The sequence below is a fragment of the Quercus suber genome, unplaced genomic scaffold (genome assembly GCF_002906115.3).
Source record: "Quercus suber isolate HL8 unplaced genomic scaffold, Cork oak 2.0 scaffold_119, whole genome shotgun sequence".
In the NCBI taxonomy this organism is placed as follows: Eukaryota; Viridiplantae; Streptophyta; class Magnoliopsida; order Fagales; family Fagaceae; genus Quercus; species Quercus suber.
Genome location: NW_027069584.1, coordinates 252,533 through 266,510, shown reverse-complemented (window position 1 = coordinate 266,510; position 13,978 = coordinate 252,533). Strand labels below are relative to the sequence as shown.

At 33.5% G+C, this 13,978-nt stretch overlaps 1 protein-coding gene across 1 annotated transcript; it reads right to left on the bottom strand.

The window, feature by feature from the left end:
* Positions 1–3,998: 3,998 nt before the first annotated feature.
* Positions 3,999–7,773, bottom strand: LOC111996286 (LRR receptor-like serine/threonine-protein kinase GSO1). The gene has a single exon (XM_024028247.2). It carries the CDS (start codon positions 7,183–7,185, stop codon positions 4,267–4,269), a length of 2,919 nt encoding a protein of 972 aa, XP_023884015.1. The 5' UTR covers positions 7,186–7,773; the 3' UTR covers positions 3,999–4,266.
* Positions 7,774–13,978: the final 6,205 nt, after the last annotated feature.

The window sequence follows — 13,978 nt, the reverse complement described above, 5'->3', positions numbered from 1 at the left end:
CCATAAAAAGTTACTTTATCTATTTTATCACTCCACTTTACAAAACACCCAACATCAGTGGTTTTATTTTAGCTTTCAACACAATAAAATAATATAAATAACATAATAAAAAAATATATCTATTACAATAAACAATAACCGCCACCACCAACATAATAAAATAATATAACTTTTAATAATATATATTACCTTCTTAGCTACAGTGCACAACCAAAGATCAACAGCCAAATTTTTTTGCTTTCTCTCCACCATTGTAGCATATGTTTTTTAGTATTGGTAGAGCTAAAAATAGTAGTATGGCTTTTTAGCACCACCAATACTAATGCTCTAAGCCTGATGAACTATTATAGATGAGCAACTGATTTTTTGTCATTAAAAAATTCATGTACCTAATATTATATCACTTCTTTTTCTTTCTTCTTTGGGTTCTTTTTACTCTCATACTATTTCTCTGTTTCTTATCACAGAACACATGAAAGGAGGCTCTACCTCTCAATTTCTTCTCGGATTCTTCTTGATTCCTTTTCAAATCAAATTCCAGCACCAGTGAGAACATTAGCTTAACCAACAAAATCAAACAATTGATCAAAAAAAATTCTTCTCTCCTCTCACTCTCTTTTTTCTATGAACGATCACAAATCTCTATCTTTCATAGAAACAATCACGATTTTCTCTCACAAAAGCTAAAATCAAATTGGTATGCCAACTTCAATCATTTGAAATCATTTTTCTAATTAGAAATTTTTGAGTTTAGAAAAATGGGGTTGTGGGGTATGACGGGTTTGTGTTCTGTTAGTTGCTCTTGAGAAAGAAAAAAAAAAATATTTAAATGAGATAGAGAAAAGATAGAGAGTTTGTTAGAAAATGTATTTGAAAAAGTAGGTAGGTAAAAGATAAATGTAACTGTTTACTCTGCAAACAGTACAAAAATTTAGAGAAGCTGCTAGAGATCCTCCAAGAAGGTTTGGCCCCTTACATCCGCATGTATTACTACCTTATAATTATTGCCAATTTTGAATTTAATGCTACAACATAATAAGAACATCCACATGTGGTCTTAGGGACAATACCCTAGCTAGGCTGAAGTCAATTCAGTCGACTTAAGGGAATGCTGAATTGTTAGAAGTCCCTGCTTTGCAAAGGAAATGTTCACCAACTCACACCAATAAGAGCCTATGAATGAGTTCCCTTTTGAATAACTAAGAGGAATGATTTTCCTAACAATCATTGTCACATTGCAATTTTTCTTATAAACCTCCTCTTAATTCATAATTATAGTTTAACCTTCTGAGCTTATGACCAACCCCACTAGTTGGTCAACGACCTAGAAAGAAATTTGTTTATTCATTATGGATTTTACATATCACCAAAGATTTGATAATTTACCACTATTGTTTGGTCAGAGTCCTTGTTGTCATTCATCTTCTTCAATCCACCCACCCTACAATTTTTCCTTCAACCAAACAGTAATAATAGAAAAACATTAATCACTTTTATTTCTTCTCGTGGAGTAAATGTATGGTGCACATAGCGTGAGTTCTTCAAGTCTCAGTCTAGCAGCTCAATTCCAAAGAACAAAACTCATGATCCAGGCCTTGAGTGCTTGACACAAAGAAAGAGGGAAAGAGGGAAAGAGGGGGGGTATATTTGGAAGGATGGTGGGGTGCGGCTATCACCCATTGATACATTGAACGTTTATAGGTAGGTTGATGAGGTCTATAGTATCAACTTCAGAAGGCTCCTTTGATGTAAAAAAAGTTTGGTTAGGGAAGAAAAATGGAGGAAAGTAAGGCATAACACTCCTATTTCCTAACGACTATTTGAGTGATTCAAAGGAAAGTTCAGGGACATCAGTGTATCCGTAAGGCAAGTGTTTGACCTGAAGATCCACTCTACTCCATTATAAAAAGAAAGGGTATGATTGAGGAAGCAAAACAACAAATTGAAAAGCAAGTCAGTAAGAAAGACAAGAAAAAGTAGAAATTACAAATAATTGAGTGGTTTCCCATTACTGAAAATTATCTCCACACTTGGCAAGAAATCAAAATACACAACCTCATGGCTGTATTATCCCCCTATCACCACTCCTATCTCTCTCTCTCTAAATTCAGAACTAGCAGTAATTTATTTTATTGGGTGAACAAGTTAGAATTTCCAAAAATTAGTCATTGTCTATAATTGGTACTAATTTGTTGTCAAGCAGCTACACATGGTTGGGGTTTTGTCTCTCTTTGTGTGGATTCGTTTTCAAGTATTAGATTGGACTGCCTCACTAGCAATTAGAGCATCTCTAGCAAATTCATCAAATTTTTGTATCTATTTGGAGAATGAACAATGACTTTTACCTTTATCTAACAACTTTTCAAATACACTTTCCAATAGATTATCTATCCTATTCTCTATCTCATTTAAATATTATTTCTTTATTCGTTATTTATTCTTTTTTTAACAACTACACATCTTTCAACATTTTTTTATTTAACACCTAATTATTATAATAGAAAAAAAATATTTGAAGAATGAACAATAGCTCATTAGACTTGATGAGCTACTGTTCATAAGCCAAAAAAAAAAAATCTGGGCATAGAGAATCCATTGGAGTGACTTTTTTTTTTTTTTGTCTCATTCTCTATTATAGAGAATATTTTGCCTTTACATACACTGTTGGAGATGCTCTTAGTAGGTTAGGTTAAACTCCCTAAAGCAAATTTGGGCTTAATTGAGGTCCATAGTCCATACTATAACAAGGCCCTTCACCCAAATTAAAACTTTACTTCAATCCCAATATTTGATCCGCTAATTAAACATCACATCTTTGGAAATGTCACATTCTCATTTTTCTTGGGGTGTGATTACCATTTTGAATTGTGATGATACAAGAATCCACCTAGTGGGAATGTCGGAGTTTTTGTACATAAAATGCACATGAATCTTTGAAAAATCCAGGATCATTGGTGTAATTATTTTCAAGAATGATATGCTATATAATCAATTATATGCAAGAATGATATGTTATCAGGAATTTAATACGAATGCGACAAAGAAACTCAATGTTCCTAGGAATCCAAGGTTCTAAGTATATATGATGCTTAATTTCATACTAGTTACCAAGATTCTGAGAACCATATGATCGGTTGAGGTTTTTGCTTTTTAGTGCAACAATAAGCAAAAATTTGTCGTTTGGTTCTAAGATATATAACCAATCAGATGTTTCTGGCCATTAGATTTAGACTTGGCCTTGGTGTGTGTACAAATGTGTCCTTTAGATTAAAGCTGAATAAACAGTGCTTATGTTAATTGAACAATGTAAAAAAAAAAGTAAATTTCATAATTTGTTAAGATGGCATGTGTAATTGTGTATTTTTAAGAGTTTTGTAGCTGTTTCTGGCCATTAGATTTAGACTTGGCCTTATGTATGTAAAAAGGAGTCCTTTAGATCGGAGTTGAATAAACAGTAGTTATGTTAATTGAACAATGTTAAGAAAGCAAATTTTCATAACTTGTTAAGATGGTATGTGTAACTGTATATTTTTAAGAGTTTTGTAACTTAATTTATACTTTTCAGCATTTCTAATGAAAAGAACTAAGATTCAAATCTCCCTATCATTTTTTTTCAAATGGTACATGTAAGTTGTTATTATGAGCCCATTTATTTGGGTGTTTGAGTTGGGCAAACGTACTTTGTAAGACCAAAACTTGAAAACTTGTTCAAACGAAATCTATATCAATTGAAATTTTCACTTGGACTTATCTTTAACGTCATGTATGCTATGCACCAAGCCAATAGTTATGAAAATTTCTGCAGTCTTCTATTTATTTTTATGTGCATGCCTCTATCCAGTGCCAAGTACATCATTAAAACGCTTTTGGCTGCACTGCATGTCTTGGCACATTCCTTTTACGGAAGGAAATCAAGCTTTGGCCATTTTTTTAATACTAGCTAGGCAGATCTTAGCTCACTTTCCAAACAGACCTATAAATGATTTCACACAAGGCCATGAAAAAAAATGGATCTTTAGAAAACACTAAAAAAATAGATTCAACCCAAGTGCATGTTTTCTTTAACAGTTACATCTATGAACTCAAAAAGTCAGAACCCTACAGTGCTTCACAGTTTGAGATTGCAGTATAGAGCCTTATATATAAAACATCCACTTCTAGAAACAAAGAGTGATAAGAAATCACAAGAGAAAATAATGCACAAGCAAGAACATAGAAAGTAGAACCAAGAAATAAAAAAACTACTTAACTTTAGAACAAAGCACTTTACATTGCTTCTGAGTCCATTTTGAGTTGGAATATGCATGCTATTCCAGAAGTTCGCTTATCTTGTGAAGAGACTGGAGATAAGGAGTTAACTTTCCAGTACTCCCCCTTCCTTCTCTTCTCATCTCCATAGACCCATTTCCCTTCCTCTCTCTTTTTCTCAGTTCCACCACTATCTGCACTTGAAATTGAAACTTCTCTCCACTTGCACCAGATTCTCAACATGATGTAAAGCATCACAAAGCATATCACTGTAGAGATAAAGACAATGACCACTATAATTCCCACCACTTCAGAATTGGATAGCTCTTTTTTTCTCTGCCCCATGGATTCTGAGCATGATAATAGTGGTGGACCACATAGCTTATCATTACCCAAGAACGAGTTGAGTGGGAAACCAGAAAACGTTGAAGGAAGTTGGCCTTGGAGATGATTATTTGACAGGTTTAGCATGTGGAGGCTGGTCAGTTCACCAAGTGATGAAGGTATTTCTCCTTGGAGTTGATTAGAAGAGAGGTTAAGTCTCTCTAACTTAACAAGGTTTCGTAGAGAAGATGGGATTTCCCCGATGAAGTGATTTTTACTCAAATCCAAGATCACTTGTAACTCAGTGAGGCTTCCTAGCTCAGATGGTATTGAACCTGTCAAGAAGTTTTCTGAGAACCTCAGTTCATAGAGCTTCTTACACTGTTGGATTGTTGAAGGAATGGAGCCCGAAAGGTTGTTTCTTTGCAGTGCAAGGACATTAAGAGAAGTTAGATTTCCAATCTCCGGTGGGATCTCTCCCGAGAGATTGTTGCTATGGAGAGAAAGTTTCAGTAATCTTGAACAGTTTCCAAGCTCTGCAGGCACTGTTCCATAGAGTTGATTGGATGAAAGGTCTAACTCACCAAGTTCTTGTAAGCTTCCTAACCATGGAGGCATTGTGCCTGTGAACTGGTTATTGTTAAGTAAAAGGTGTTCAAGTTTTCTACAGCTTGAGAGTTCAGGTGGCAGTCCTGCTGAGAGATTGTTGAATGATAGATCAAGAAACTTGAGCTCTGTGAGCTGGCCAAATATGGAAGAAATGTTTCCAATGAGGTGATTTTGTGCAAGGCGGAGACGGCTTAGATTTCTTGACATGGCTAGTGTAGAGGGAATGGGACCTGAGAAGCTGTTGTTTGTTAAGTCTAATGCAGTCAGAGCATTTGAACCAGAGAGTGGAAAGATAGTTCCATTAAACCTGTTGTGAGAGAAATTTATGATTTTGAGGCTTTTGAGAAGGAAGAGAGAAGTGGGAAGAGGGCCTTCAAAGGAGTTGTTATAAAGAGTAATGAGGCTCAATTCTGAAAGGAACCTGAATGTGGGTGGCAATGATCCAGAGAGTTTGTTATCTGCTAAGGCCAATAACTGAAGCCTTTTGCAGTAACCCAAGCTTGGTGGTATTGGACCTGACAGGTAATTCTGCCTCAGTTGAAGCAAAAATAGTTTCTTAAGCCTCCCAATTGTTGCTGGAATGGTTCCTGTAAAATGGTTTCCAAAGAAATCAACTGCTGTCAAGTTTGTGCAGTTTGTTAACTCTATAGGTATATGTCCTGACATCTGATTGTCATAGAGGTAAATGACACTCAACATCTGTAGCTTCCCAATCTCCATTGGAATTTCACCTGTGATTAAGTTGTCGAACAGAGAAATAAATTCCAAGTTACTCATGTTTCCTACTTCACGAGGTAGAGTACCGATGAAGCTGTTATTATTGAGTACGAGATCTTTCAGGTTCTGTAGTTTGTCCAGGAGTGATGGAAGTTCTCCTTCAAACCTGTTATCAGAAAGGTCTACTTGTTGGAGTGAGGAACAGTTGAGTAGCTCCAAAGGGAATTTGCCCGAGAGCTTATTTCGAGCCAGAAGAAGTTGTTGCAAATTTGAATTTCTTAGGCAGAATTTGCCTGGAATGCTACCTGTCAAAGCATTGTTAGAAAGAACAAGGGATTCAAGATTCTTTAACTGGCTATTGAGAAGGCTTATGTTTCCTGAGAGATTGTTTTCTGACAAGTCAAGCGTCTCAAGCTGAACCAACTGGTTAAGCTCTGAAGGAATTTCACCACTTAATTCATTCCCAAGCAAATTCAAGTACGTCAGATTGGAGAGACGGCTTAATGCAACAGGAATTGATCCAGAAAGGCTGTTGTTAGCCAGGTTAAGAATTTTCAGTGATTTAAGCAATCCCATCGATGAGGGGATATCCCCTTGGAGCTGGTTGTTCAACGCTGCAAAGTTTTCAAGTTCTTCACAGCCATGAATCTCTTCTGGTATAAGGCCACTGAGACTGTTATTCTGCAAATCAAGAAATATCAGATGCTTCAAATTACCAATCCCAATTGGAATGCTTCCATTAAATTGGCTATAAGCAAGAGCCAATACTCTCAACTCAGTCAAGTTACCAATAGTTGGTGTAATTTCACCTGTCAACAAGTTATTTCCTATTTTAAGAACTTGCAACTTCTTCAGTAGACCAATCTCTGCAGGAATCTTACCAGAGAGGTAATTTGTATAGAGGAGCAGTATCTGTAGATTTTGAAGCTGTCCGACCTCTGGAGGTATCGAGCCAGTGAGGAAATTTGAGGACAAATCAAGTAGTTCAAGTGAAGTGAGGCGCCCAAACCCCTGTGAGAGTGAGCCTGATAGTCCTGAACCAGATAGATTCAAGCCCAGAATATGAGCCTGATCATCTGAACATGTCAGTCCATTCCAGCTGCATATGTGAACTTTGGCAGACCAGTTCTCAAGAGCTCCTGCAGGATCAATGAGTTCTGATTTAACTCTCAGCAGCCAATAAGAATCTGTTGAATTATCTCCAATAGTAGCAGCAAGAAAACTGCTAAATACTACAAAAAGCAGCCTCAAGTGAGACATTTGAATGCTGTCCATATCAAAGCACATGGCCAAGATTGATTTGCAATTCAAGAATCAGATACCTTACTAAAAGATTCAATGTTGATACTCAGGGAGCTTAATCCTATTTAGAAAGGTAAGGCAAAAATAACAAGAGAAGCTCAAGTTTAATAGATTCAGTAGAAAAAGTAGGAATGGATGGAATAGAAACTCATAAGGAGAGAATTTGAATCAGAGATAAGACAGGTTTTAACTGCTAGGGATGATGGAAGCTATGGGGGTTAAATAGTTTTATCGAAGTAGGCCTACCTAATCAGTTTGTAAAGGAAGCTAATAACCATAAAGTTATTAAGCTTTAGCCTCAAAATTTTCACTAAAGGCAGGAGCTGTCTCTTGTTTTTCCCCTCCACCTTTCTGTTCTAATAAAAGGTGTATATGGCAGTTTTTTCTCATTTGTCTGCTCGCAATTATGCATTATTCTCGCATGTCTTAGTAGCTTGTGAGATGAGCAAGTGCATGGATAAGATTTTGATGGGCATGCTGAAGGAACAAAAAGTTAAGAGAGACCACTTGTGCTGAAGTGAAACATATAATTTGGCCACCTTTTTTTTTCTTTTTCTTTTTCGTTTTCTTTTTCTCTAGGCTCTACTTGCTGTGAAGTTTAGAATGGATTTCCACCATAGAACAAAAAAAATTCTGTAGCTGTAAAAGTTATAAATGAAAAATAAAAAAGAAGAAAGATTCCCTATTATGTTTCACATAAAATTTTGTTTTAGAATCTATTAGAATTATTCCAAAAAAAAAATTGTTCGACTATGTAAGAGAAGTGGTCAAAATAACCTCATGGATTGTCAACCAAATAGGTATAAACCCATCATGTTACTGAAATACTAGGATGTTTAAGTTGATAATTGGTCACCCTCTATTTTCTGCTTTGCTAAACAATTCCTTGACCAAGTTTATTCGGCTATCCAATGGTGAGGAACCATCAAATCAAAAGATAAAAGAATACAATCAATGAATCTGATTTAGGCCTTTCTTTTATGTATTTTTATTTTATTCCTTCTGCGTGTCTCCAGCTTTGCAAGATTCCATCTCAATCTAATGAGATAATAGACTGTTCCAAACATAAAATCTCCTCACTCTTAACCTAAACTATACCTAATTCCAGATTAAATACAAGAAGAAAACAGAAAAACAAAACCACCACAGTGCTCAATTTCACATGACAATTGATACCAGCTGCATCAATCATGTTCATATACAGATAGATACAAGAGCATGTGAGGTTTGGTGTAACACATCAAAAAAAAAAAAACAGCATTAGCCCTATAAGCCTAATTAAATTTAGCTCTGAAAGACAGTGACAGAGCCTAGTTTTAGTGAATGGATACCTGCTGAAAAAACAACCAAACAAAAGAGGACAAAGAGCTTCACCTCATTATAATTTTCTATTACTCATAGTTTTGTCCTTTTAGCTTTCGCCTCTAGTTTTCTATCTTCACCTTTGCTTAGTTTCTTAGGATTTAAGCAGAGAGGGAACCAATATGAATGAGAGCACAACTAGGTGTGTCCCATCAACATTCAGACAAGGAAACAAAATATGTTCTATCTGGACCATTTGTTACCCAAGTGCTTATTATTTACTTTCCACACGCAATATGTAGTTCAGAAACATCTTCATGTTTACAAATCTTCATGCTCAGGATATGTCCACGTCCTATTTTTCTCGCATGCCATAAAATTTGGTTTGTTAAATAAACATATATATATATATATATATAACATTCTCTTCATATTCTACCCACATCTTCTGCAGATAATGAAAACCATGTAGCAAGAAAGATTCCTCTCTTTTTGGTCATATCCAAGAAGAAACATTAATAAATCATCTTACAAAACATAAAGCCATGCAAACTAAATATTCCATTAAGTCAAATGGATCATTCCACAGGAACTTTTTCCATTTTCTACCTAATTGAAAGTCTGAACATTACCTACTCTGGAATTTAAAAGGAAACTAGAAGATGGTTAACAAAGACATACAGCCAAAGGAGAAGGTAAATTATTGAACACATTGATAATAAGAAACTAAGTATATTCTGCTTTTATTTATCTTTCAATTAAAAGGAAAAGGGTCCCCAAAAAGTTATATTATCTGGTAATAAATACTATTAAATACACACTTTTTGATAAAATAGAATCAATACCAATATAGAATGAAGGAAAACTATATTTTCAGTAATTTTTTTACTTAAATTCAGTGAATCCTTTGTCTGTATGGTAAAACAATAATTTATTTATTAATTGAGGTTTGAGGAACCCTTAGGCAGATAAAACAGGCAATGACATTACCTAAGTGAAGATATTATATGCTATATCAAACTTTGTTGAAAGGGGAATGGTCAAGTCAGATAGTATTAGTATTATTTAGTCTCAACCACTAACCACTATTTCTTTATTATGTTAATCAGCCTTTTCAATGCTTTCATACTCTAATTGTTTGCATCAGTTATTGACTAATCATGCTAATCTGCCTTTTCATATGATGAAGTTTACAACATTCTTTTATTTATATAAGATGTTGACCAAGGTGCTCTTTAGTTATAGGTTTTTTTAGTCTTGGTAGCCAAATATTTTCAGTGCCTATTGGGAGCCAGATCACTACGACCAAATATCAGAGAAGGATCTAATAAAGCTTCTCCATTTTTACCCAACCACTTCTAGTTTTTTTCATCACCTCTAATTAGAGTATTCATATTTACAAATCTTAAATTTGGAGTGTACTCTAGTATGGAAAAAGCAGGAATGGTTCTCGAAGAATTGAATAATGTAAATTTTTTTTTTTATTTGTTGATATGATAATATTTGAATCTATAGTATCTAGTATTCTAGTTTATGATAATTACTATTTACCATCGAATTAAGACACCAACAATAGTCAAAGAATCGAATAATGTATCTTTTTTTATTTATTGATATGATAAGATTTTAACCAATGGAATCTAGTTTTTGATAATTACTTTTTACTATCAAATTAAAACATTAATGATTTTTTTTTTTTTGGTGTGTGTAAGTGTTTTGGTCACAAGTATATTGTTAAAGGATAAGAGATTTTACCAATTAATTGGAAAATATATTTGAAATGAAAAATACATATTTTTTTAAGATATGACAAGGATGCAATCAAAGTCTAAAATTTTAAAAAATTAATCAATTATTATTTTCAATGTTACTTATATATATATATATATATATATGGTATGGCTGCATGTTAAATATGTTGAGTATAGGATCGAAAAAGCTTAATGCAATGGGAGTAACGTAAAGAGAGAGGAGTGCACTAAATCCCCAGCCCCCTTTTGATTCTGCTATTGGCATTCAAATTCAACGAAGGGTTTCTGCAAGATTAAATTTTAGGGAAAGTGCAATGAATTTTTATGGCAAGAAGGTCAAAAGAGTTGCACCCATATCATTATCACTTAAGGCCAAACAATTTCATATACATGCGTAGAAAAGAGAGAGAGAGAGAGAGAGAGGTGTTACAGATTTTGTACCCGGTAGTGCTTTGAGCACTACCTTAAAGATTTTGAATTTTAAGGTACCTTAAAATTCTTTCACAAAATCTGTCACGTTTGACAATTTGCAGTTTTAATATTAAAAAGACAACTTTAAATTAAAGTCTGAAGTCTGAACTTTAGAAAATGGTATATCATATTTCGGGTGTAGTCATTATATACACCTATGCTCTCATAATATGTGAAACTCACCACATGTTGTGAGAACTAGGTATATACAACCAAAACATAATGCGAACTTTAGAATTAAAAATCTTCAATATATTATTCTAACCTTTAATAAAAATAATGAATTGAAATAAATATCAATATTTATTTTTCGCTTACCTAGTACTAATAGCTTCTAGTTTCTCAAAAAAAAATAGCTTCTAAAATTTTTAGCAATTATCATAGAAACATCCCTCAATATTTTCTTCTCTTTGCCTTAAGAATCTTCACAGCACCTTGGTTATAGTTACTTCTGATTTATGATGCATAATATCATAATGTTCACTGATTTTTAATATTGCTAATCAAAATCTAATTTCTTATAGACTCTAGTGGAAGTAGAAAAGCCTTGTTTTTGTAGGATTTGAATGATCAACTTTATTACAACACGTTTGGTGCAACTTTCTACTTATGTTCTCTTATGGTAGGTTACTGCATTGTCATCCGACATTTTTTGGTGTCATAACGTCATTTCCATCATTCTGTTACACTTGGGTGTCCATTGTCATTTTTCACTGGAATCATGTTCACATCAACCTTACCAACTTTTTGGTGGGCCGACTCATATACTGTATCAGGTAGATGGATACAACCATACACTAGCAAATTTCTCTCAAACTTCTTAGATCAATAACTAAAAGCAAGAATGAGACCAAAAAAAATGGTCTTCAATAAATTCTCTAAATTCTGAATTTTTTTTTTGCTCATAAACAGTAACTTATCAAATCTGATGGCTACTGTACATCCTTCATTTATATCTATATTATCTATATATATATATAAAACCAAAGCTTTTGAAACTCCCACAATTTTCCACGTCACTACTATTTTCTTTTTATTTTAGATTCTTTTTATTCTAGGTTTTATATCTTATATATTTATTATTTCTCTTCAACATGTAATTATCTTTTAAGTGTTACAATAGTTTTTTTTTTTTTTTTTAGAAAGAGTGTTACAATAGTTTAGTTTAAGTAAAACTCTATTAGATATATTTTGTTGCCTCTCCAGAGCTTATCACATCATTATTATTATCTATATATAATATAATATTGAAGATTAAAAATTAATTATAATTTTTTTTAAGATACCTCACGTTAGAATTTTTTTTTTTTTTTAAATGCCTCACTTTAGGGTTTTTAAAAAAAAAAAAAAAAAAAAAACTTTAGGATTAAGAAAAAAAAGAGAGACTCTTGGTAGGACTCTTTCTTCTATCCTTAAAACCCTAGCAATTACCATCTCAAAGATTAAAAAAATAAGAAGAAGAGAAACTCACGTGTATCTAAAAAAAAGCTTAGGTTTTTTCTTTTTTATTTGCTTTCATATGTGCGTGAAATTTTCATTCTATCTTATTCTTTTGTTATGTTTAGAATTGATTTTCCTTTAAGTATTTGGGTTAATCTCTATATTTTGATAGTGTTTTTGTGGGTTTGGTTTTTGGGTTGAAATTTCTAATAATTATTTTATATTATATATGGCAGATGAAGCATCTTTATTTTTTGGAAAGAAAAAAAAAAATCAAAGCTGCAACATATGTCTTCCAGCCCAAGGAGTGGTAAATTTTTATTTGGAATATTATATATGAATTTTTTGAATTTGAAGGGTTTTGTTTGGTTTTGAAGTAGAATTTGGGGATTCTATAAAATTTGGAAGCTTTAAGTTTTGAGATTTTTGGTATTTGCGTCTCAGTAGGTTGATCTTAATTATTTACCTTATATGTTTTCACTTTATTAAGAATTTTTATTTGGGTTCATGTGATTTTTTGTTTTCTTAATTAAAGCTTTGATTTTTGGTTGATTAATTATTTGTTTGGATTCAACGTAAAAGATAATGGAATTAGGTGTTATAAATTTGATAATGTTCCATGTTTTGAATTGTTTATATTGTTATTACTACGACTAAGTAAGATTTGTTTATATCTTTGTAGTTTATATCAGTTTTGAGTGTGTGTGTATATATAACTTTTGGGAATTTTGCTAGAAGTTAAATATTTCTTCCCATTGTATTTTATTTAATTATGACAGATCTATTTTTTTAAAATGCTAACTAGAAAAATGTCTATAATATGCATATTATTAACCCAATTTTCTATTTCTAAATTTCTTAGATTTTATTATATCAATCTTTTTTTCTTTTAAATTCTTGGTGGGCAAATCAATCTCTTATTAATTCTTTTACCTTAACGTGATGTTGGTTAATTGTCCTTTTATTTAACTATCCCGTGCATCGCACGGGTTAGCTACTAGTATTAGAAAAAAGCAAACATGAATATAGTTAGTCATGGTTGCATATGACTCGAAAACCAATAACCATTGTTAAGTTAATTTCTTTCTTAGAACATTTTTATAACTCTTGCACCATCAGTACCTCTTCATAATGATGAGCTTGTAATTTTCTGGGACACAACCTAGGTCTTGCCCTTCAACACACTCACGAATGGTAACTTAGGTAAAATATAAGGGATAATTACAGTAAACCCACCTGAGGTTAGGCCCGTTTTTAATTTGCCTACCCGTGGTTCAAAACTTATCACTTTACCCACCTGAGGTCCCTTCCGTTATCACTTTACCCACCTGAAGTCCCTTCCGTTAGAGATCTGTTACCCACCTCTCCTTTGCCGTTAGAAGAACACATTTTTAGAGAAAAACAAACATAACACGAATCAAAAAGTTAGGGTTTGATATTAAAAAAAATGTATATGAATGTAAGAAATAAAATTCCAAACAACTAAAATCAAATTGTTTGAAATTAAAACAAGTATTACACCGGTGGTGGCTCTTTTGTACTTCAACATGATCTTCCCCTTCCACAAACTCATCAACAACCCAATCACCCAGTCTGAGAGAGGAGAAAAACGATTATGAACCACCCTGGATACCAACCAAGGATCGGCGACACACTGTCAGACTCGGAGCCTCAATCTCCGCCATCGTCGAGCTACCCACCATAACACCGGTGGACCTAGAGTCACGATAGCCTCGTCCATGAGTAACCTCGGCATCGGAGACTGAGCCTAACGAGAAACCCACCTTAACAGAGCGAGAACCACCGCGTCGGAG